The sequence below is a fragment of the Rhinoderma darwinii genome, chromosome 1 (assembly GCF_050947455.1).
Source record: "Rhinoderma darwinii isolate aRhiDar2 chromosome 1, aRhiDar2.hap1, whole genome shotgun sequence".
NCBI classification, from domain to species: domain Eukaryota; kingdom Metazoa; phylum Chordata; class Amphibia; order Anura; family Rhinodermatidae; genus Rhinoderma; species Rhinoderma darwinii.
In genome coordinates this window covers 418,071,843-418,096,969 of record NC_134687.1, presented here as the reverse complement: position 1 = coordinate 418,096,969, position 25,127 = coordinate 418,071,843, and the positions used below count along the sequence as shown (strand labels likewise).

The following is a 25,127-nucleotide window of genomic DNA, read 5'->3' as shown; positions in this document are numbered from 1 at the left end:
AAGACATCATCCCAACTGGTAAGCATAATGGAGGGAACAATGTAGTTTGAGGCTACTTTTTTGGACGCCTTGCGATCATTGAAAGAACAATGAATTAAAAGGTGTATCAAAACATTTTACAGGAGAGTGTAAGGGCAGCAGTAAATTACTTCAAGACAATGACCTAAAGCAGACAAGTAAATCAACCTAAATCAAACCTGCGGTCCCGGGACAGCATTTAAATATGATGGTGTATATGGAGTAATAATATCTGATGCCCTCCAGTTGTGCCCCTCTGCTATAAATCTGACGTTTTAGGGTCCTATCTGTTCTGTCCCAAAATGGGTGCAGCGCTTCCTAGGCTACAAGTCGGTTATACTCCCACTGTTCTCAGATTAGTCAGAGCTGATCACGTGGGCAGTTTTGTCCAATCTGTGAACAGTGAGAGTGCCTTAGACTCAGTCTGAGAAGCGCTGTGATCATTTTGAGATAACACAGAGGGGACCCTAAAACAGTGGATCCACGGCGGAGGGGCACAACTGGAGGGCACCAGGTAATATTACTCCATATAGCCCATCACATTTATAATTTTGTTTAAGAATGGTTGAAAAAGAAGATTTGTGTTTTGAAATGGACAAGTCAGAGTGCCGACCTTAACCCTATTGAGATGCTGTGGCCTGACCTGAAGAGGGCTGTGCACAAGAGGTATCCCAGAAATATTGATGAACTGAAGCACATTTGCAGGGAGGAAAGGCCCAAAACGTTTGGTGGAGGTGTTTGTTGCTAAAACGGTATCTACAGGTTATTAACCCCTTCTCGACATCCGCCGTATGGTGGGGGAGTATGTAGCGGGCTCACGGGCTGAGCCCGCTCCATAAAACGAGCATGTTGGCTGTGTGTTACAGCCGACACATCCGGGTAACGAGCGGAAGTCCGCTCAAGCGTGATCCCACTCGTTTAACACGTTAAATGCCTTGGTCAATAGCGACCACGGCATTGAAATGACTAAAAACAAGGGGGTGACCCCCTGTAACGTTTCAACGGCCCCCCGCAGCGAGATTGGGGGGTGCCATTGGTTGGCATGGCAGCCTGGGGGCCTGATGAAGGCCCCCAGGTCTGCTATCTTTGTACTCCTAGGAGGCTTCATAGGAGGGTGTCAGTATCACAATATAAATTTTTTTTAATAAATAAAAAAATAAAAATAAATACAAGTTAAAAAAAACGTAATTAAAAAATGAACATAACTGGTATCGACGCATTCGTAAAAGTCTGAACTATTACAATATATCATTATTTAGTCCGCACGGTGAATGCCGTAACAAATGAAAAATTAAAACTGTCAGAATTGCTGTTTTGTGGTGACTTCTTCTCCCACAAAAAAAATGAAATAAAAAAATGATCACCAAGTTTCATGTACCCCAAAATGGTACCAATAGAAACTACAGCTGGTCCCGCAAAAAAATAATCTATCATAACGCTAAACCGATGGAAAAAGAAAAAAGTTTTGGCTCTCAGAATATGGCGACAAAACTCAAATTTTATTTTTAACAATCAGTTATTTCCTTGTAAAAGTAGTAAAACATAAAAAAACTATATAAATTTGGTAGCGCTGTAATCGTATTGACCTGCAGAATAAAGTTAACATGCCGTTTTTACCGCACGGTGAACGCCTTAAAAACAAAATCACCCACAATATTGAGGAATCGCTGTTTTTTTCCTATTCCACACCGCAAATATTATTTTTCCAGTTTCTTGCTACATTAGATTGTATAATAAATGGTGTTGTGGAAATCTATAACTCGTCCCGCAAAAAACAAGCCTTCATACGGCAATATTGATGGAAAAATAAAAAAGTTACGGCTTTTGGAATGTGGGGAGGAAAACACTTAGGGCATGCCCCCACGTGGCGGATTTCCTCCGCAACTGTCCGCATCAATGCCGCACAGAATCTGCGTTGCAGATTCTGCAGCGGATCTGCCCAAAATGTGCAGTAAATTGATGCGGACTAGCTGCTGCGGACTGCGGGAAAAGTGCTTCCCTTCTCTCTATCAGTGCAGGATAGAGAGAAGGGACAGCACTTTCCCTAGTGAAAGAAAACAAATTTCATACTTACCGGCCGTTGTCTTGGTGACGCGTCCCTCTTTCGGCATCCAGGCCGACCTCCCTGGATGACGCGGCAGTCCATGTGACCGCTGCAGCCTGTGATTGGCTGCAGCCGTCACTTAGACTGAAACGTCATCCTGGGAAGCCGGACTGGAGACAGAAGCAGGGAGTTCTCGGTAAGTATGAACTTCTATTTTTTTTACAGGTTGCTGTATATTGGGATCGGTAGTCACTGTCCAGGGTGCAGAAACAGTTACTGCCGATCGCTTAACTCTTTCAGCACCCTGGACAGTGACTATTTACTGACGTCGCCTAGCAACGCTCCCGTAATTACGGGAGCCCCATTGACTTACTCATTCTGGCTGTAGACCTAGAAATACATAGGTCCAACCAGAATGAAGAAATGTCATGTCAAAAAAGCAAGACGCATCCGCAGCACACATAACATGTGCATGACAGCTGCGGACTTCATTGCGGAATTTAGAATCTCCATTGAAGTCAATGGAGAAATTCCGCCATGAGTCCGCAACCAGTCCGCCACTGGTCCGCAACAGACAGAGCATGCTGCGGACACCAAATTCCGCTCCGCAGCCTATGCTCCGCAGCGGAATTTTACGCATCGTCTAGACGAACACTTCTAAATAGAAGTGGAAGTCAATGGAGAAACGGCTCCGCTGCGGATTAACGCTGCGGAGTGTCCGCAGCGGAATTCGAGTGAAATTCCGCCACGTGTGAACCCAGCCTAAAGTGAAAATCCAAAAACTGGCTGCGGCGTGAAGGGGTTAAGGGTTCACTTTTTCTCCCTGCACTGTGGATGTTTACTCAATGTTCCCAATAAAAGACATGAACATCACAACAGTTTGTGTGTTTAGTTTAGTTTAGTTAGACTGTGTTTTTTAGCTATAATTTCTACTTAGATAACAATCAGACCACTATTTATTCAGTGCAAAAGGTTCACATATTTTGTTCTTGCAACTATACATTCTTCTGTTTCTGTTAAAACAATCAAATTAATAGGCATTGATAGCCACTATTAAAAAATATAATGAACAGAAACATTCCTCTGATTTTACTGAAATAAATATATACAACTTTTACATGCTTGAATGGTATAAATATATTAATATACATATTTTTAATCAATTTATACAGTACAAAGGCTCATGTACACAACCATTGTTTTTTTCAGTGTACTATTGTTTTATTTTCCGGACAGCATGCTAAACCATTCATTTCTAGGTTTTATGTTGTTTTTTTTTCGGATCCGTGTGTCCATACTTCAAATTATAGACAGGTCCTACTCTTGTCCGTATTTGTGGTCCGTCTCACCCATTCTAGTGTATGGGTCAGCAAAAAAAAAAGGGACAGCACACGGAAGCCAATAGGTTCACACTGACATCATGGATTTAGTCTTTACAGGATCCATGACAGATAAGATGGATCTGTTATAATCCATCATGATCTGTTATGATTATTTTTTTTTAACTTTTGTTGACTTCTAATGGGGTAACTAGAAACTGGATTGAAATGTGCAGGAGACTACAATATTCTGATTGTCAAAAGCAACCTTATGTAAAACAGCTAAGGCCCTGTTCACACTGGCGTCATGGTTTCCTTTTTTACAAGATCGATGACAGATATAATGCATCCACTTAAATCCAATCCAATGGCGCTTAATGATGTAGGTGTCCTCTACTATATTGCAAAAACATTTATATGTTTCGGCGCCACTGACTTACTTAAAAGAGGTTTCAGTGAAGTGGCAATTAGGCTTTTACAGTTTGATTAAAATGTGTATTAAGAACCTCATGTTCATTTTTGAAAAATTCTGCTGATCATTATTAGATCACTGTAAATCATTGGATGTGTGAACCATGTCTCTTTGTAAAGACTAGTTTTTCTTACTATGTGCTTTATATGCAGATCTCAAATAATTTTCACAAAAATGAAAACAGTAGATGGATTTCCTTCTTTTCATACTTTAAATCAGTGGTTCCCAACCAGTGGCTTGTGACCCCCTGTTCTTTTCCTTGCCATAGGAGTCCTGAGTTATGAGCATATGAACTTGCCATTGACATTATTACAGACACATCCTAACCACTGAACAGTGACAATTTGGATGATATAAAACTAGTGTTAAATTTCACACTGAAATATGTATCAGCAAATGTTTGCAATTTCATGATTTCTTGTATCTGCACATTTACTACATCTTCCTCCATTTTTTACTTGAATGTGGCTCCCAACTACAACTCAAAGTTGAATATAGTTCACAAGTTCCAAAAGGTTGGGAAACTCTGCTTTAAATCAACCAATTGTCTGAGGTCCATAAATAGTCTTCCGTATGGATGTAGTTTTCTCTTATTATGAACTTCTATATCAGTCTTCTGACAGTCCTTCGGAATGCCTCTTTCACTTCTTTATTCCTCAGGCTATATATTATAGGGTTTAATGTTGGCGTAATTACAGCGTAAAGAACAGAGATTATTTTATCTTTCTCTAAAGACAGAGTAGACCGGGGGCGGATGTAAGTGGTAATGATGGCCGCATAATACATGCATACAACAATTAAATGTGAGCCACAAGTAGAGAAGGCTTTGTATTTGCCTTCAGCAGTTTGTATCTTTAAAATAGTTTTGATTATAAAAATATATGAGATAAAAGTTACGAAAAAACAACAAATACCAAAGAAAAAATCGGCTGTAAATACCACAATCTCATTTATGTAGGTGTCTGCACATGCAAGTTTCAGTAAAGGCATTATCTCACAGAAAAAATGATTGATCTTGTTATCATCACAGTATGGGAGCCGAAAGGTGCAATATGTATGTGTCATTGAATTCACTAAACCTATAAATGTGATAATGATTGTAATTTTAATACAGACCGATCTACTTATTATCATAGCATAATGCAAAGGATTGCCAATTGCAATGTATCGGTCATAGGCCATAACTACAAGAAGGAGAATTTCAGTACCAACAAGCCAAAGGAAAAAAAACAACTGGGCAACACATCCATAGTACGAAATGGCCTTAGAATTTGTAATGTAACCTGTAAGCATCTTAGGTACAATAGTTGATGTAGAAAAGATGTCAAGAGATGCCAAGAATCCCAAAAAGAAGTACATAGGTGTGTTAAGACCAGAGTCAGTACTGGAGAGCGTAAAGATAATTATGTTACCAATCAAAGCCACCGTGTAAATGATCAAGAAAACAGTGAACAACAATGTTTCCACATTTGGATTAGTAGATAAACCTAAAATTATAAATCCAGAAACATGGGAATTATTGGCTTTCATTTTTTAATATCCGTGATCTTTTAGGAGGCAATGAAAAGTAAGATGGCAACTTGAATGTCTAGTAAAATAGCTGACATAAAGAACACTTGAACTTTTCTATTTTAATAGATAACAACAAAATAAAGAATGTGGGAATAGTAGTGAAAACAAACTAAAAAAAGGGAAAAATTGCATAAATAATCATAAATATTATGTAAACTGTGTTCTACTCTAAGGAGAATTAGCGTAAATATAACACAGTACAATGTATTGCAATCCATTTCTAAGACCAACTGATATAGAAACTGAAAATATAACACATTTTATATCTTCGTTTATTGTATTTAAACATATATACTATATATACAGATGTAGCCAAGTTTATCTTAACTCAGATAACTTGCTGCAGTGTGATATCACAACAAAAGAAATTGAAAAGCCATTGAAAAAGTCAAGTATTTAATGCATTAAGAGTCAACATAATTATGGCTACATCTACATATATACACTATATATACACTACCGTTCAAAAGTTTGGGGTCACCCAGACAATTTTGTGTTTTCCATGAAAACTCACACATATATTTATCAAATGAGTTGCAAAATGACTAGAAAATATAGTCAAGACATTGACAAGGTTAGAAATAATGATTTTTATTTCAAATAATAATTTTCTCCTTCAAACTTTGCTTTCGTCAAAGAATGCTCCATTTGCAGCAATTACAGAATTGCAGACCTTTGGCATTCTAGCTGTTAATTTGCTGAGGTAATCGGGAGAAATTTCACCCCATGCTTCCAGAAGCCCCTCCCACAAGTTGGATTGGCTTGATGGGCACTTCTTGCGTACCATACGGTCAAGCTGCTCCCACAACAGCTCTATGGGGTTGAGATCTGGTGACTGCGCTGGCCACTCCATTAAAGATGTGTCGCCTCTTCACTGTAGACGTTGACACTGGCGTTTTGCGGGTACTATTTAATGAAGCTGCCAGTTGAGGACCTGTGAGGCGTCTATTTCTCAAACTAGAGACTCTAATGTACTTGTCTTGTTGCTCAGTTGTGCAGCGGCACCTCCCACTTCTCTTTCTACTCTGGTTAGAGCCTGTTTGTGCTGTCCTCTGAAGGGAGTAGTACACACCGTTGTAGGAAATCTTCAGTTTCTTGGAAATTTCTCGCATGGAATATCCTTCATTTCTAAGAACAAGAATAGACTGTCGAGTTTCACATGAAAGCTCTCTTTTTCTAGCCATTTTGAGAGTTTAATCGAACCCACAAATGTAATGCTCCAGATTCTCAACTAGCTCAAAGGAAGGTCAGTTTTATAGCTCCTCTAAACAGCAAAACTGTTTACAGCGGTGCTAACATAATTGCACAAGGGTTTTCAAGTGTTTTCTAATCATCCATTAGCCTTCTAACACAGTTAGTTAACACAATGTACCATTAGAACACTGGAGTGATGGTTGTTGGAAATGGGCCTCTATACACCTATTTAGATATTGCATTAAAAACCAGACGTTTGCAGCTAGAATAGTCATTTAGCACATTAACAATGTATAGAGTGTATTTCTGATGAATTTAATGTTATCTTCATTGATAAAAACTGTGCTTTTCTTGCAAAAATAAGGAAATTTCTAAGTGACCCTAGACTTTTGAACGGTAGTGTATATATATATATATATATATATATATACACACACACATATATATATATATATATATATATATATATACACATATATATATATATATATATATATATATATATACTAGTACTTCTCAATAAATTAGAATATCATCAAAAAGTTAATTTATGCCAGTAATTCAATTCAAAAAGTGAAACTCATATATTATATAGACTCATTACACACAGAGTGGTCTATTTCCAGCATTTTGTTCTTTTAATGTTGATGATTATGGTAACAGTTAATCAAAACCCAAAATTTAGTCTCTCAGAAAATTTGAATATTATATAAGCTCAATTTCAAAAACGATTTTTAATACTTGTTGTCCTACTGAAAAGTATGTACAGTATATGCGCTCAATACTTGGTTGGGGCTCCTTTTGCATGAATTACTGCATCAAGGCTGCGTGGCATGGAGGCGATCAGCCTGTGGCACTGCTGAGGTGTTATGGAAGCCCAGGTTGCTTTGATAGCGGCCTTCAGCTCGTCTGCATTGTTGGGTCTGGTGTCTCATCTTCCTCTTGACAATACCCCATAGATTCGTTATGGGGTTTAGGTTAGGCGAGTTTGCTGGTCAATCAAGTGCAGTGATACTGTGGTTATTAAACCAGGTATTGGTACATTTGGCAGTGTGGGCAGGGGTCGAGTCCTGCTGGAAAATGAAATCAGCATCTCCATAAAGCTTGTCAGCAGAGGGAAGCATGAAGTGCTCGAAAATTTCCTGGTAGACGGCTGCGTTGTCTCTGGACTTCATGTAACACAGTGGACCAACACCAGCAGATGACATGGCTCCCCAAACCATCACTGACTGTGGAAACTTCACACTGCACCGCAAGCAACTTGGATTGATGCCTCTCCACTCTTCCTCCAGACCCTGGGACCTTGATTTCCAAATTAAATGAAAAATTGACTTCCATCTGAACTTCCATCTGACTTCCATTGGACTACTGAGCAGCAGTGTTGGTTCACTGCGTTATATAAAGTCCAGCGCCAACGCAGCCGTCTACCAGGAAATTTTAGAGCACTTCATGCTTCCCTCTGCTGACAAGCTTTATGGAGATGCTGATTTTCATTTTCCAGCAGGACTTGGCACCTGCCCACACTGCCAAAACCACCAACACCTGGTTTAATAACCACAGTATCACTGTGCTTGATTGGCCAGCAAACTCGCCTGACCTAAACCCCATAGAGAATCTATAGGGTATTGTCAAGAGGAAGAGGAGAGACACCAGACCCAATTGAATTACTGAAATAAATTAACTTTTTGATGAAATGCTAATTCATTGAGAAGGACTAGTATATATGTATATTTAAAAATCAGAAAAAAAAGTCTATAGTTTTTTTTTTTTTTTGGGTATGCTCCATGTTAAAAAATGTCTGATCTGCACTCTCAACCCTTGAGAATGTGTTGATCTCACAAAGAGAAGTGGACACTAAGCCCTACACAATAAAAAGAAAAATTAGCTCCTGTCAAAATCCATAGGGCACCTGTATAATGTACACTTGCTGAGTTCTTCACAGAGAAAGCAACTTTTTGCACCACTTCTCCACTCTTATTAAAGGGGATGTCCCGCTTATTATATTCAAGCTGGTATCGCGATCAGCTGATCGCCATGGATCCAGCTTCAGAAACCGACGATGATCAGCCGGTATTCCTGAGGGAAGATGAGGCTGGACTTTCAGGTGTTGCATGATGACAACCATGTAATATATGGGCTGGGTCTGCCAGAGCGGGAACTGCTCTCACTAAGTAACATTCTGCCCTGGCTGACAAAGGTGGTCCTGATATAGAAGATCTGATATAGAAGATCCTTATTAATTATGTCAATATGCCTTAACAAATCATGGACAGGGGTTTTCTTAATGAAACAACCACTTTAACTGAGGCGTTCCAAGTAGGGCAACTCCCTTGTCTAAGGTAGACTATAACTTTAATGAAGGTCAATAAATAATGCATTCAATGCTGTCTGTTAGTGCATTGTTATGTGATGATCAGTTAGAGAGAGCACCCCACAGGAAAACACTAAATCTGTATATAGACACAAGGTAACAAGACAATGTTTGATCCTACCTGTGTGCAGTTTTGGGGGGTTGTCCTCTTAGGCCAAACAAACATTATTGACTGCATTGCAAACTTTCTGCATGGTCTATTTCCTAAGCTGCTTCAATGGAGCCTCATATTTCACCTGTATTTACTACACATTCAATGAACACTTGCAATATTCAGAGGCCCATCCTGCAAAATATATGTATAAAACTGTAAGTAATGTAAAGGAACACCCTTGTGGGTCTAGTTATGAAACATAAAGACTGCACATTTAATAACTTGTTTATGTCTTGTCTTGCCACAAAGGCAGTGTCTAAAGCTGATAAAATGTTACTAGATGTTAGAGATGAAGGGACTTAAAGCAGTTTCCCTTAAATATGCCCACATTGTCCCTATGCTAGCCACTGACAATTGGTGATAGATTTAGCAAATGCAAAGTAACATAAATAATACTACTGTAGTATACATATCAAAGGCAATTTGCTACAACAACTTAAAGGCTATGTACACTTTTCAGGGCATTTTTTTAAATAAACAGATCAGTCACTGTGTTTAGTGTAACTTTGTAATTAGTCTTTTTTAATAAATCATTTTACTTTTGGAGATACTGCTGTTCTGTATTCTCTATACAGAACAGCTGTATTGCTCATTTTACAGTGAATCCGTCAGTCCCGCGGACCTGACGGGTTCAGTGTCGGTGGGTCCTGCATGTCTGTGATGCGGGATCCACCTGTAAACTATCACATCTTAGTTCATAACTTAGATGTGACAGATTACATGTGGATCCTGCGTGACCCGCCAACAATGTTACACTAAACACACTGACTGATCTATTTATTAAAAAAATAATCACAAAAAAAATGCCCTCGAAGGTGTACATAGCTTTTAACTACCAAATAAATAGATATTTGTAGGAGAATACCTTCTGTTCCAAGGAAAGATCATTCTGCTACTGTAAATAGGCAATGGCTTAGTCTTTATAGTGATAATTGTCTGCACAAGTATTAGTGTAGTCGAGTCCTGTACAAGTAATCCAATAAGAAGTCCAGTCATTCCTATTTATATACTCAATGCTTGAGAAAGAGCCTGACAGGGTTGAAACGTTGCATGTCTATATTTTGAAGAATTAAAGAAAACAAAATTTTTCTACTTTAAATGCTACGGTCTCTTCACTCTATATTTATATACTCAATCATCATTGTAAAAATCGTACTAGCCAAATTCCACTAGATATCATCATTGTTTACAAAGTGTACAGAGAAGTAGCAGTGGTATATATACTTCATAACTTACAAATTGGAGCCTAAAGAGACTGAAAGATTTTAACTAGGGAATTCTAATTATGAGCAAATGCCATATATCATTTAAATAGTTATAGGCTTTTTTTTTTTTTTTTCAATCAAAGCAAAGCATTGAATTTACTGTACTAGTCGGCAATTTAGTTTTGACACATCATTTTTGTTTCTTCAAAAAGTATGAAAATATTTATGTTTCTATTGTTAGAATATTTTAAATAAATAAATATACCACTATTTCTACAGAATAGTTTGTGTGCATAGTTGGCCATTAAGGGTGGAAAAAAACTCTTTTCATATCTCCCCTCACCACCACCATTCCATACATTCTGTTAATAGAAGACCTTAACCCCTTTAGGACACAGCCTGTTTTGGCCTTGTGGACACAGATGATTTTTTCAAATCTGACATGTGTCACTTTATGTGGTAATAACTTCGGAATGCTTTTACCTATCCGAGCGATTCTGAGATTGTTTTCTCGTGACATATTGTACTTTATGTTAGTGAAAAAATTTGGTCGATAAATTCAATATTTATTTGTGAAAAACTTCTAATTTTAGCAAAAATTAGCATTAGCATTTTTCTAAATTTAAATGTATTTGCTTGTGAAACAGATAGTAATACCACATAAAATAGTTACTAGTTAACATCCCCCATATGTCTACTTTATGTTTGCATCATTTTTTTTCACGTACTTTTATTTTTCTATGACCTCACAAGGCTTAGAACTTTAGCAGCAATTTCTCATATTTTCAATAAAATGTCAAAAGGCTATTTTTTCAGGGACCAGTTCAGTTCTGAAGTGGCTTTGAGGGCCTTATATATTAGAAAGTCCCCATATATAAATATTCAGAAAATATTTTAACCCTTTAGGCGTTTCACAGGAATTAAGGCAAAGTAGAGGTGAAATTTACGAATTTCATTTTTTTTGCCGAAATTCATTTGTAATAAAAAAAAATCTGTAACACAGAAGGTTTTACCAGAGAAACGCAACTCAATATTTATTGCCCAGATTCTGCAGATTTTAGAAATACCCCACATGTGGCTCTAGTGCGGTAATGGACTGAAATACCGGCCTCAGAAGCAAAGGAGCACCTAGTGGATTTTGGGGCCTCCTTTTTTTAGGAATATATTTTAGGCACCATGTCAGGTTTGAGGAGGTCTTGTGGTACCTAAACAGTCGAAACCCCCCCAATGTGACCCCATTTTGGAAACTACACCCCTCAAGGCATTTTTCTAGGGGTATAGTTAGCATATTGACTCCACAGTTTTTTTGCAGAATTTAGTGGAATTAGTCTGTGAAAATGAAAATCACCTATTTTTCTGTGGAAACATAGAATTTTTTCATTTTTACAAGGAATAAAGGAGAAAAAGCACCCCAAAATTTGTAAAGCAATTTCTCCCGATTACGGCAATACCCCATATGTTGTCGTAAACTGATGTTTGGACCCACAGCAAGGCTCAGAAGGGAGGGAGCGCCTTTTGGATTTTGGAGCGCAGATTTTGCTGGATTGGTTTTCAGTGCCATGTCGGGTTTGCAACGCCCCGGAGGGACCAAAACAGTGGGAACCCCCCAAAAGTGACCCTATTTTGGAATCTACACCCCTCAAGGAATTTTTCTACGGGTATAGTCAGCATTTTGGCCCCTCAGGATCTTTTTTAGAGCTAAGGTGACCAAAAAACAGCGATTTTGGCGCTTTAAATTCTTTATTTATTACAGCGTTCACCGTGCGCAATAAATTACGTTTTAATTTATTCTGCCGGTCGGTACGATTATGGCGATACCATATGTGTATAGATTTTTTTAAGTTTTGCAGCGTTTGCACAATAAAATTACGTTTCTATAAAATAATTTATTTTCTGGGACACGTTATTTTTAGCCGTAACGTTTTTATTTTTTCGTCAAAAAAGCTGTGGGAGGTCTTGTTTTTTGCGGGACGGGTTGTAGTTTTTATTGGTACCATTTTGGGGTAAATGAGACTTTTTGATCACTTTTTATTCTCTATCTTGGGAGGGGTGGTGACCAAAAAATAGCGACGCTGACAGTTTTCCGTTTATTTTGTTTGCGGCGTTCACCGTGCAGAAAAATTAACATTATAGTTTCATAGATTGGGTCGTTACGAACGCGGCGATACCAAATATGTGTACTTTTTTTTAACGTTTTCATTTTTTCCCTATAATAAATGACTTATTATAGGAAAACAAAACCTTTTATTTTTACACTTTTATAAAACATTTTTATTAACTTTTTTTTAACTTTTTACACTTTATATTTTTGTTTATTAACTTTTCTTTTACTTTTTACACTTCTTTTTTTTTGACCTGCAGCTCTGATCGCTGCTAGAATACATTACACTACCTAGGTAGTGTAATGTATTCCAACTGTCAGTGTGACGTCACAGTCACTCTGACAGTTGGTCTACGAGGATCAGCAGAGGCTGATCCTCATAGGCTGACATACATGGCAGACTTGGGGGCCGTTGTCTGGCCCCCAGGTGCCATCACAAGCATCAGAAGCCCCCACGATTGCATGGGGGCTGCTGATGCGCTACAAACCCGCTACATGCGGAGATCGCAATCGAGCCCCGCATGTAACGGGTTAATTGCCGAAATCAGCGGCGATGAGCCGCTGATCGGCAACACTGGAGAGTGTCAGCTGTCGGGGACAGCTGATCTCCCAGTTCCCGATGCACACTGTCGCCGACAGTGTGCATCGGTAACGGCACAGTGACTTTCTGTCACTCTGACAGGAAGCCTATCAGGACCAGCCGAAGGTTGGTCCTGATGGGCTTCCATCCATGGCAGACCCGGAAGCCATTGTTTGGCTTCCGTTTGCCATACAAACTATCGGCAGACCCCGCGATTTCGGACGGGGGTCTGCCGATATGTTAGAAACCCCTAAAATTCGGCGATTGCACCCGATCGCCGAATTTAAGGGGTTAATGCGCCGAAATCAGCGGCAAAGGACCGCTGGCCGGCAAGAGGGGAGTGTCAGCTGTTGGCGACAGCTGACCTCCCGATTCCCGGTGCACACTGTCGCCGACAGTGTGCACCGGGATTAACTCAGTAACTGTACGTCCTCGTGCGGGAAGTAACCTCCCACAACGACGGACAGTTACGTCCTGGTGCGGATAGGGGTTAAAGTCTAGAATACCCTCATAATCCTGATTAAACAGCGGACAGGTTTGCCGTGTATAGATATCCTTCCTGGAAGATGGCTAAGGGACATGACAGGCAAAACATTGACGAGTGGAGCAGTGGGGTGGAGGCCAAACATGGTGCCAAGTCTCCAGAGCGGGAAGATACAGCAGCGACCAACCAGCATGCAGTAGTTGCCAGGCTGGAAAGATTTGCTCTTGCTTCCTGCACTTCGGCAACACTATCCAAAACTATCTCACCTGAACCTGGTGATGTGGAAGCTCTGGCTTGACAGAACATGACAGTGGATGAGCAGGTATATAACCAAAATGAAAAAAATATATGGGAGCATGGAAACCATGAATAAAAATATATTATATTTTATTGAATAGATACAAAATCAATAGACATACAAAGAGTTAAAAAAGAGAAATTGGTCAGCAAGGATGCAAACACAGCTTATATATGTCAAATCAAATAAATTAGCATGGGTATGTAACGCATATATAGTTATAGTGAATCAGTAGCAGTCAGTAAATAGATGGTAATAATATCTCACATGCAAACTGACAACACACACAAAATCTCAACTTGTGAAGCAAAATATATATGTTCATAAGAGAGTTATACTGTGACTCAAGACAATATTATACATGCAAATGCAAGCACAGACAGTTCTAACTTACATGACCCAAAGAATGCAGTGAAATGGCGAGTGACTAGCGTGTTTGCCCGCCTCGACGCACGTTTTGTCGTAGTTCTCCTCAGGAGGCGTGATTAAGGAGGTGTTCGGGACTTCCTTAGATGAAAAGGTTTGGCCAATAGATTTGTGTTTTTTAAGAAGGAAAGAGGAATGACAGATGAGTCTGACTCACCGATTGGCTGGAGTGACGAGGGGCGGCTCATGGTAGTTAAAGAGGCTCTGTCACCAGATTTTCAAACCCCTATCTCGTATTGCAGCAGATCGGCGCTGCAATGTAGATTACAGTAACATTTTGTTTTTTTTCAAAAACGAGCATTTTTGGCCAAGTTATGACCATTTTTATATTTATGCAAATGAGCCTTTCTTAAGTACAACTGGGCGTGTTTAAAGTTAAGTCCAAGTGGGCGTGTATTGTGTGTGTACATCTGGGCGTTTTTACTTGTTTTACTAGCTGGGCGTTGTGAATGGAAGTGTATGATGCTGACGAATCAGCATCATCCACTTCTCTTCGTTAACACCCAGCTTCTGGCAGTGCACAGACACACCACGTGTTCTCCAGGGTTGTGACGTCGTCTGGTGCCGATGTGTCCTCGCTCATCCGACACGATACAGGACCTGGGGCAGGAAGTGACGTCACAGCGTGATCTCTCGAGAACACGCTGTGTGTCTGTGCACTGCCAGAAGCTGGGTGTTAACGAAGAGAAGTGGATGATGCTGATTCGTCAGCATCATACACTTCTATTCACAACGCCCAGCTAGTAAAACAAGTAAAAACGCCCAGATGTACACACACACAATACACGCCCACTTGGACTTAACTTTAAACACGCCCAGTTGTACTTAAGAAAGGCTCATTTGCATAAATATAAAAATGGTCATAACTTGGCCAAAAATGCTCGTTTTTGAAAAAAAAACAACACGTTACTGTAATCTACATTGCAGCGCCGATCTGCTGCAATACGAGATAGGGGTTTGAAATTCTGGTGACAGAGCCTCTTTAATGTAGCTGTATTGGTTTGCTGTGTTGCTGCCCCGGAAGCAATAGGAGAACAAATTAGATTTATTTACAGTGATCAAAGATGTACATCTCTTTGCTCGTAAATTGGTTTTAAAAAAACTGTATAATAAGAAGGATTTTGAAGGCATATTTTACCACTCCAGAGGAATTGGAAGCATTAGCAACTTTGGAATTCTTACAAGCTTTATTTATTGAAAAACAGGTAAGCAAATTCCCAGTTTCCCTTAGGAAAAAATCGGACAAATTTCCACCGTTAAGTCTATGTCCAGCGGTAGATATTTTTGTTAGTCTTGTTACAAAAGATTTGGAACAACTTTCCGTTAGGAATTGCAAAGATAATCTTACATATGATGAACGCAAAGCTTTGAGAGAACTCAAAGCTTTGAAGGAAGTTGAGATTAAACCCGCTGACAAAGGGGGAAATACTGTTATATGGCCCAAAACCATGTATGAGAAGCAAGCATTCAAACTGCTTAATGATACTACATGCTACCTCCAATCCTCTGTTATGTTTTCATAGACAACTTATGGAAATCTTACAGGAAGCCTTTGATATAGGTATAATACCTAAATACATTTTTGAGGCCCTAGTGTCAAACAATCCACAGATCTCGACGTTTTACCTGATACCTAAAATTCACAAGAATATAGTAGATCCACCGGGAAGGCCGATCATATCAGCTAATGAAAGTCTTTGTGAAGCCGTCTGTAGATTCATTGATCATTATTTGAAACCTCTAGTATCTCATCTGCCCTCCTTTATTAAAGATACCACGGCAGCACTTAATCTTCTGGAAGGCATCACTCTGGATGATAACATGGTGATAGTAACGGCCGATGTGGAATCTTTATATACGTCTATAAGACATGAGAACGGTTTGAGGGCAGTAGCCTGGGCTCTTAGATCAAGTAATCCGGTTGATGATCTGTGTAAGTTACTACTACTGCTACATGTGCCCCTTTGTATGCTAATCTCTTTTTGGGAGCATGGGAACGACAAATCTTTGTCTCTGATCTTCTCCAGGATATGGAAAAAATACATAACTAGATCAGATATATTGATGACGTTATATTCATCTGGGAAGGCACTCCAGATGACTTAACTTCTTTGATGGACAGACTGAATGACAACGACATTAATGTCAAATTAACCTATAAAAGTGGAAGGGAAATGGACTTCCCAGACATTAAAATACAGGTCAATGATAAGGGAAGCATTGAAACTGACGTCTTCAGAAAAAGTACAACCATAAATTCCCTACTTCATGCAAAGTCCACTCATCTTCCATCCACTCTCAGAGGAATACCAGTGGGACAATTCCTGAGAATGAAATAAATTTGTTCAACTTCCTCCAATAGATCAATTAAAAGGGGATACAGATGTGCCAGATCTAAGCCCAGGGAAAGTCTTCTTTTCCCTAACACAAATAAACATAAGGAATGTCAGTCCATTAGGATGATCACCACATATCACTCCCAGTGGTCTGACATGACCCAAATCCTTAACCATCATTGGCAGATCCTTAAGGCTGATTCTTCTCTGGGAATACATATACCTAGTGTACCACAAATAACAGCTAGGAGAGCAAAAAATTTGAAGGACCAACTAGTACACCGTCACTATATACCAGAGAAACACAACTTCTCCGGGTCAAAAGTGGGGCTGTTTTCCATGTTGTTCTTGCAAAGCCTGTGCCAACATCGAACGTGCCACTAATTTTGCAGATTCTGCTAATGGAAAGGTTTTTGAAATTACTCAAAATATTTCCTTCAGCTCTACATGTGTCACTTATTATGCCATCTGTCCATGCAGGAAAATCTACATTGGTCTCACAACCAGAGAATTTCGAGTGAGAGTGCGAGAGCATATTCATGACATTGAAAAAGCTAAGGATGAATTGGATATCCTGAAGCTAAAAACATTACCCAAACATTTCAAGCTGTTCCACCATTGTAACTCTAAACTACTCAAATTCAGAGGGATCGACAGACTACATCTGGGATCCAGAGTAGGTAATGCCATGAAAAAACTTGCCAGACTAGAAATTCGTTGGATTTATAAGTTGGGTTGCCTGGCCCCACGAGGTCATAATGAGAGTTTTGGCTTCAATGCCTTTCTGTAATTCTGACATTCTCATTTTTTATTGGGGTGTGGGATATCTTTTGGTTTATGCTCGTTTTTTTAACATATTCCCTTTTTTCCAAGCTTCTTTCTATATAGCTATAAATGTTATATTCATGGTCTACCTGAGTGGAAAGTATTCTGGGAAACACTGATGTATCATACAAGGACTTTTGGGAAATTTTCAGAACATCCTTCCTATTGGTGGAAGTACCGGTTTGTCTGACGGGATCTACAATGCTAGGCAAGGATCAGAAGGGCTGGGACCATCTTATAGACCAGGAAATCATGTGGATTGATGATGATGATTATTTTCATGTGCGCGCGCTGTCCCTTTAAGAGCGTGCACGAGCGTGCACGCGCACCCTATGGGACACAGCAGACCGGAGCGGAAGTGAGTGCTGGCGTCTCCTAGGAAGGAAATGGGGACCAGCGCTCACCGATCCATGGCTGCGGGCATCGGGAGGTGAGAAAACCCAACGGCCCATGGCCATGGACGCTACACAGACCCATATATACCCAGTACAGATAATGTAGAAGATTTCACATGCAGTCCTATGTAACAATGTAGTAGATTTCATGTGCAGTCCCATGTAACATCACAGATAACACACAGTAATAACTGAGTACAGATAACGTAGTAAACGTTACCTGCAAGCCTATGTAACACCACATATAACACAGTGATAACTCTCTGAGTACAGATAATGTAGTAGACGTTACCTGCAGTCCTATGTAAAACCACAGATAACACAGGGATAACTCTCTGAGTACAGATAATGTAGTAGATGTCACCTGCAGTCCTATATAACACCACAAATAACACACAGTGATAACTCTCTGAGTACAGATAATGTAGTGGATATTATCTGCAGTCCTATGTAACACCACAGATAACACACAGTGATAACTTTCTGAGTATAAATAATGTAGTAGTGTTACCTGCAGTCCTATGTAACACAGCTGATAACACAGTGATAACTCTGAGTACAGATAATGTCGTAGATGATAACTATACCCACAGACACATATAAACACACACACACACACACACACACACACACACACACACACACACACACGCAGCAGAGTATATCATGAGCAGCAGGGTATATAAGGGGCAGCAGGGAATGTAATGGACAGCCGGGTATATAAGGGGCAGCAGGGTATATGAGGTGCAGCAGAGTATATAAGGGGCAGCAGGGTATATAGGGGCAGCAGAGTATATAAAGGGCAGCAGGGTATATAAGGGCAGCAGGGTATATAAGGGGCAGCAGGGTATATAAGGGGCAGCAGGATATATAGGGGGCAGCAGGATATATAGGAGCAGCAGGGTATATAGGGGCAGCAGGGTATATATGGGGCAGCAGGATATATAGGAGGCAGCAAGGTATATAGGGACAGCAAGGTATATAAGGGGCAGATGGGTATATAAGGGGTAGCAGGGTATATAGAGGCAGCAGGATATATAAGGGTCAGCAGGGTATATAGGGGCAGCAGGGTATATAAGGGGCAGCAGGTTATATAAGGGACAGCCGGATATATAGGGGCAGCAGGCTTTATAGGGGCAGCAGGGTATGAAGGGGCAACAGAATATATAGGGGGCACAGGTTATATAGGAGGCAGCAAGGTATATAGGGTTAGCAGGTTATATAGGGGGCAGCAAGGTATATAGGGGCAGCAAGGTATATAAGGGGCAGCAGGATATATAAGGGGTAGCAGGGTATATAGGGGCAGCAGGGTATATAAGGGGCAGCAGGGTATATAGTGGCAGCAGGGTATATAAGGGGCAGCAGGATATATAAGGGGCAGCAGGTTATATAAGGGGCAGCAGGATATTTAGGGGCAGCAGGATATATAGGGGCAGCAGCGTATATAGGGGCAGCAGGGTACATAGGGGCAGCAGGGTATATAGGAGGCAGCACAGATATCTTTGTTTTATCTGTTCTACTTTAATATTGAACACACACTTTTACAAAGAGACAAACACACACACACACACACACACACACACACATACACAAGCACACGCACACACACACACACACACACACACACACACACAAACACACACACACACTGTAACATATACACATACAAACACAGAGACGCATACTGTATACACACACATATACACACATACACACGCAGACACACAAAGAAACTCACCATCTCTCCTTGCTGACAGGATCACAGGCTTCTTGCAGGACGGGCTGTGGGCGGAGCTTCCTCCTCGGCTCTTATTTACTCCGTGTGTCTAACTAAGAACAGAGCACAGAGTAGAGGCAGAGCCCAGTGGCGCCCTCTACATGCTGGGAGGGTGCAGCACCCTGTGCGCTCACACACCCCTAAGGCCGGCCTTGCCTGTGCTCCTCACAGGCAAGTGTTACACAGATTTTAATACCTGAACCGACCACAGCAGATGTATTTGCCGTGATTAGTCAGTGCACCAAGACTTTTTCTACACTGAATCACAAATAAGGTGGTTGTCACGTAGGGTTCGTGAACCCACTGGACCGTACCGCCTTGGCGGTATGGCAGCTGGCCAACAGGGCGTAGGTCAGAGTCTATAGTTCATATAGGGTACCTGTGGCAGCTCGGACAGTAGCAAGGCAGGCTTGGCTAGGACTAGGCAGCAGGTAGACATCAGGCGTGGAGTAGCAGGACAGGCGTGGTATACAGTACAGCACGGCAACAGCTCAGCACGGCACTAGATCAGGATACAGGTTACAGGATACAGGAACAGGGAACACTGGGAGTAGGAAACATTAGGGGACCATTTGCAAGACAAACTTAGGATACGACAACAACGCTCAGGCGTGGGAGGAAGGGGCTGAGACCTTCTTGTAGCCCAGGGTGCTCTGGGAGCAATCAGCTCAATCTCCCAAATGCGTGCGCTCTGGCTTCTTAAGTCTGGACTGAGCTCGCGAGCACACCCTGGTGGTCACTGTGAAACAGGACGGCCGTATGTGCAGACATCTCTGGAGAGAAGGGCGTTGACTGGATGGAAGGAGTTCGTGGTCAGCGACCACGGACGTTACAGTGGTATTAAAGAAAACATATTTATAATCTGCCATGACCTTCAAAAGTTGTCCAAGCGAACCACAGCAGTGAAGGGTAGAATCAATGAGGTAGAGGACACCATTGTACTTATGCAGAGGGATACTCTGAAAAATAATCGAGATGTGGCTGCACAGATTGAAAAACAGACAACCTGGGAAATAGACTCCATCGTAATAATATACATATACTGTAATATAAAGTTCCGGAGCAAGCAGAGGGGTCTGATACAGGCAAATTGGCTGCTACACATCTTTGGTAAAGACACCTTATCACAGTTGTTTGCGGTGGAAAGGGTGCAGTTCATGGATATAAAAAAAATACTGCCTCCGTTAAATGTTCCATATTTAATCATTTATCCTAGTGGTGGCGCTTGACTATATTACATTCTTTGACTCCCCAAGGGATGCTCTGTTATGGCCAAAATTTTGCAGAGTATGTAAGACTGACCCTGTGATCTTCTGACAAATACAAAATTGAATCAGGCTGCTGATGCTTGTGGTTTGCTATCGGCTAGTATGCTAGACTTTGACGTTTCCTATTCATACCAGTGATAGTGAGTACTGTATGTGGATCCTGATCTCCCCTTATATAGCAATAGGGGGAAGAATAGTTATCTATTCTCCCTTTTCACAGAAGCAGCGGAGCTGCTGGTCTCACAAAGTTAGTCATTGTGCTCTATTGAACCATAACAACTCGCACATCTGCTATGGACATAAGCTTTTTCAATGTGCCTCTATGTCTTAGCCAGGTGCTTTGTTTTTACCCAACCTCTCCTCGGAGATGTGAATGGGAAACTATGGGACAGATTTACTTATGTTGTTTATGATTTAGACAGCGTAAACTTGGGACAGGCAGTCCGAGGTTGCCAACATTTTTTGCTCAAAAATTTGGGCACAGTTTTGCGACACCGCAGTGCATTTAAACCATGCCTCTTTCCAGCTAGATCATGTTCCTTTTCATATTAGTCTAAAACAGTTAATAAATGTGGTGCACTGCATGTGTAGAATTAAGTACTGTCACGGCGCGGGGTGTGGACCCACTGGGCCGTACCGTGTAGCGGGGTAGCAGCTGGCCAACAAGGTACAAAACAATGTCTATAGTTCTGAATGGGTACCTGAGGCAATGTAGACAGTGGCAGGAACACGACTTGACTTTCACAGCAGGTGACGCCGCGGATGCAGCGGGAAGACACAACTTGACTTTCACAGCAGGTACGATAGCGCGGGATACAGGGTACAGGCAGCATGAACGGGTAACACTGGGTACTGGAAAACACTGGGAGACCTTTAGTAAGACAAACTAGGATACACAACAACTCTCAGGCAAGGAACCAGTGGGCAGGGCCCCTTATTATAGTCCAGCAGCCATTTGGGCTGATAATTGATGTTAGGCAGCTGTTAGGCTGATGTTAGGCCATGCACGCGCGGGCGCGCGCGCCCTGCGGGACACAGTCCGAGGACCCGAAAGAGAGTGCCGGCGTCTCCCTGGAGGGAGAGAACGCCGAGAAGAAAGATGTCAATGGCCGGGATCGTTAAGGGGTAAGTCAGAACGACGACCCCCGGCCATAGACGTAACAGTATCCCCCTCTTACGCCCCCTCTTCTTGGGACCAGAGCGGGAAAGAAACTTCTTCACGAGGACAGGGGCATCAATGTTCTCCTCTGGCTCCCAAGACCTCTCCTCTGGTCCAAATCCCCTCCAATCCACCAGGTAAAACGTCCTGCCTCCCACTTTCTTGGTGGCCAGGATCTCCCTCACTTCGAAAGTTCCGTATGAACTGCGGAACTAGGAGTCCTGGAGTAGCGGTTCAGAACCACGGGTTTTAGGAAGGAGACGTGGAAGGAGTTAGGGATCTTGAGGGTAGGAGGCAGTCGAAGCTTGTACGAGACAGGATTGATCTGTAGTAAAATTCCAGACCTTTGTACCTGGAAGAAACTGGGGAGGTTCTCGTCTTCTACTGTCTACCTTTCTCTTCATGCGGTCCACCGCCAGCAGAATAGACGATCGTGACTGCTGCCATATCTGCAGAAAGTTCCTGAAGGTAGAGTTGGCTGCAGGCACCTGAGACATAGTAGAGCCGGGCATGGGTATTCGAGGATGTTGGCCGTAGACTATGAAGAACGGACTGGAGATGGTGGACTCACTGGTATGGTTATTATAAGAGAACTCCGCCCACAGGAGCAGCTGCACCCAGTCATCATGTCTTCTGGAGACAAAGTGCTGCAGGTAGTTCTCCATAATTTGGTTAATCCTCTCAACTTGTCCATTGGACTGAGGGTGGTAAGCTGAAGAGAAGTCCAACTTTACACCGAGTAGGCCGCAGAGTGCTCTCGAGAACTTCGAGGTGAAATGGACCCCTCGATCCGAGACAATATGCAGGGGCAATCCGTGCAGACGGAAGATGTGTTGCATGAAGAGATCAGCCCGTCGAGCGGCAGAAGGCAGACCAGTCAGGGGAACAAAATTAGCCATTTTAGAAAAATGATCCACCACCACCCAGATCACACTGCATCCCGCAGAGAGAGGCAGATCTGTAACAAAATCCATAGCAATATGCAGCCAGGTTGGAGCAGACCGGCTGCTCTGGAGTGCGCAACTTTGTTGGCTGCACACACCGTACAGGAGGAGACAAAGTCCATGACGTCTTTGGGCAGCGTGGGCCACCTGAACTGACGGGCAATTAGGTCTCTGGTCTTACGGGCACCCGCATGTCCTGCCAGCTTGGAACTGTGACCCCAGCGAAGGATTCTTCCTCTGTCTACCAGCCGTACAAAAGTTTTTCCTGGAGGAATGTCTCTAACCTGCAGAGGGTTAGCAGAGTAGATGCAGGATGGATCAATAATATTCTGTGGGGACTCCACAGTGTCCTCTGTCTCAAATGACGTAGACAAGGCATCGGCCCTCACATTCTTGTCGGCAGGTCGGTAGTGGAGTTCGAACCGGAACCGTGCAAAAAACAATGACCATCTGGCTTGACGAGGGTTCAGCCATTGAGCCGTATGTAGGTAGGTCAAGTTCTTGTGGTCCGTGAAGGCCAGGATAGGATGAGCTGCGCCCTCCAGTAGGTGTCTCCACTCCTGCAGAGCCAGTTTGATGGCCAGTAGCTCCCGGTCCCCAATCAAGTAGTTGCGCTCTGCAGAAGAAAACAGCTTGGAGTAGTAACCACATATCACAGTCTTGCCTTTCGAGCCCCTCTGGAACAATAGTGCACCGGCACTAACAAAGGAGGCGTCCACCTCTAATGAAAACTGTAGGCATACATCAGGATGGTGCAGAATGGAGGCAGACGTGAAGGCCTTTTTTAAGGTTTCAAATGCGATTTCCGCCTCTGGAGTCCATACCTTGGCATTCATATCCTTCTTAGTGAGGGTGGAGATGGGGGCTGTCAGAGAAGAGAAGTTGGGAATGAACAGTCTGTAGAAGTTGGCGAATACCAGGAAGCGTTGTATGGCCCTTAAGCCTTGGGGACGTGGCCACTCCAGGACAGCCTTGACCTTTTCAGGGTCCATCTTGAGACCTTGATCAGAGATGATATAGCCCAGGAAGGGTAGAGACTTCTCTTGGAACACGCACTTCTCCAACTTGGCGTAAAGATGATTCTCTCTTAATCTAAGCAACACCTGGCGGACATGACCCTGATGAGTCAAAAGATCTGGGGAAAAAAATCAAGATATCATCGAGATATACCACAACACAGACATAGAGGAGGTCACGAAAAATGTCATTCACAAATTCTTGAAATACTGCGGGAGCGTTACACACGCCGAAGGGCATGACCAAATATTCGTAGTGTCCATCGTGTGTTAAATGCAGTCTTTCACTCGTATCCCTGACAGATCCAGATTAGATTGTAAGCCCCCCGCAGGTCAAGCTTGGAAAATTTTTTCTCCCCCCCGTATACGATCAAAGAGCTCAGAAATCAATGGCAAGGGGTACCTGTTCTTCACCGTGATCTGTTTGAGACCCCGGTAGTCAATGCAGGGTCGAAGGGATCCATCCTTCTTTTTGACAAAGAAAAACCCTGCTCTGGCCGGGGATGAAGACTTCCGTATGAAGCCCCTTTCCAGATTCTCCTTAATGTAGGCTGACATAGACTGGGTCTCTGGCAAGGAGAGAGGGTATACTCTACCACGAGGAGGGGACGAATCAGGAACCAAGTTGATAGGACAGTCGTATTCTCGATGTGGTGGCAATATCTCTGCCTCCTTTTTGTCGAAGACATCAGCGAACTGAGAGTAACAAGGAGGCAACCCTGTCAATGACTGATGCGGAGAAGGCTGGGGTGGATGGACATGGCCCAGACAGTGGTCTAGACACTTGGGGCCCCACTGGAGAACCTCTCCAGAGTTCCAATCCAGGACTGGGGCGTGAAGACGGAGCCAAGGCAAACCCAGCAGCACAGGGTTGACGGCCTTGGACAGGACATACAGGGAGATAAGCTCGGAATAAAGAACTCCCACTTGGAGTATCAATGGCTTGGTCACAGACAATACTGGGTCAGGCAAAGGCAGTCCATCTACCGAGGCAACGATCAATGGTCTCTCGAACAAAACAGTAGGCAAATGAAGAAGATCCACAAGGTCTTGACAGATAAAATTGGCTGCGGAGCCAGAGTCCAGGTAGGCAGAGACTGGATGAGGTCTCTCGCCAACGACGATGGTCACAGGAATAAATAGCTTGGACGAGAGTTCTCTATCAAGTG

At 42.2% G+C, this 25,127-nt stretch overlaps 1 protein-coding gene across 1 annotated transcript; it reads right to left on the bottom strand.

The window, feature by feature from the left end:
* Positions 1–4,456: 4,456 nt before the first annotated feature.
* LOC142648297 (olfactory receptor 5V1-like) lies at positions 4,457–5,383 on the bottom strand. Its single transcript, XM_075825440.1, has one exon. It carries the CDS (start codon positions 5,381–5,383, stop codon positions 4,457–4,459), a length of 927 nt encoding a protein of 308 aa, XP_075681555.1.
* Positions 5,384–25,127: the final 19,744 nt, after the last annotated feature.

Excerpts from the sequence above, each read along its gene's own strand:
- LOC142648297 (XM_075825440.1), bottom strand. The coding sequence starts at position 5,383 with ATGAAAGCCAATAATTCCCATGTTTCTGGATTTATAATTTTAGGTTTA.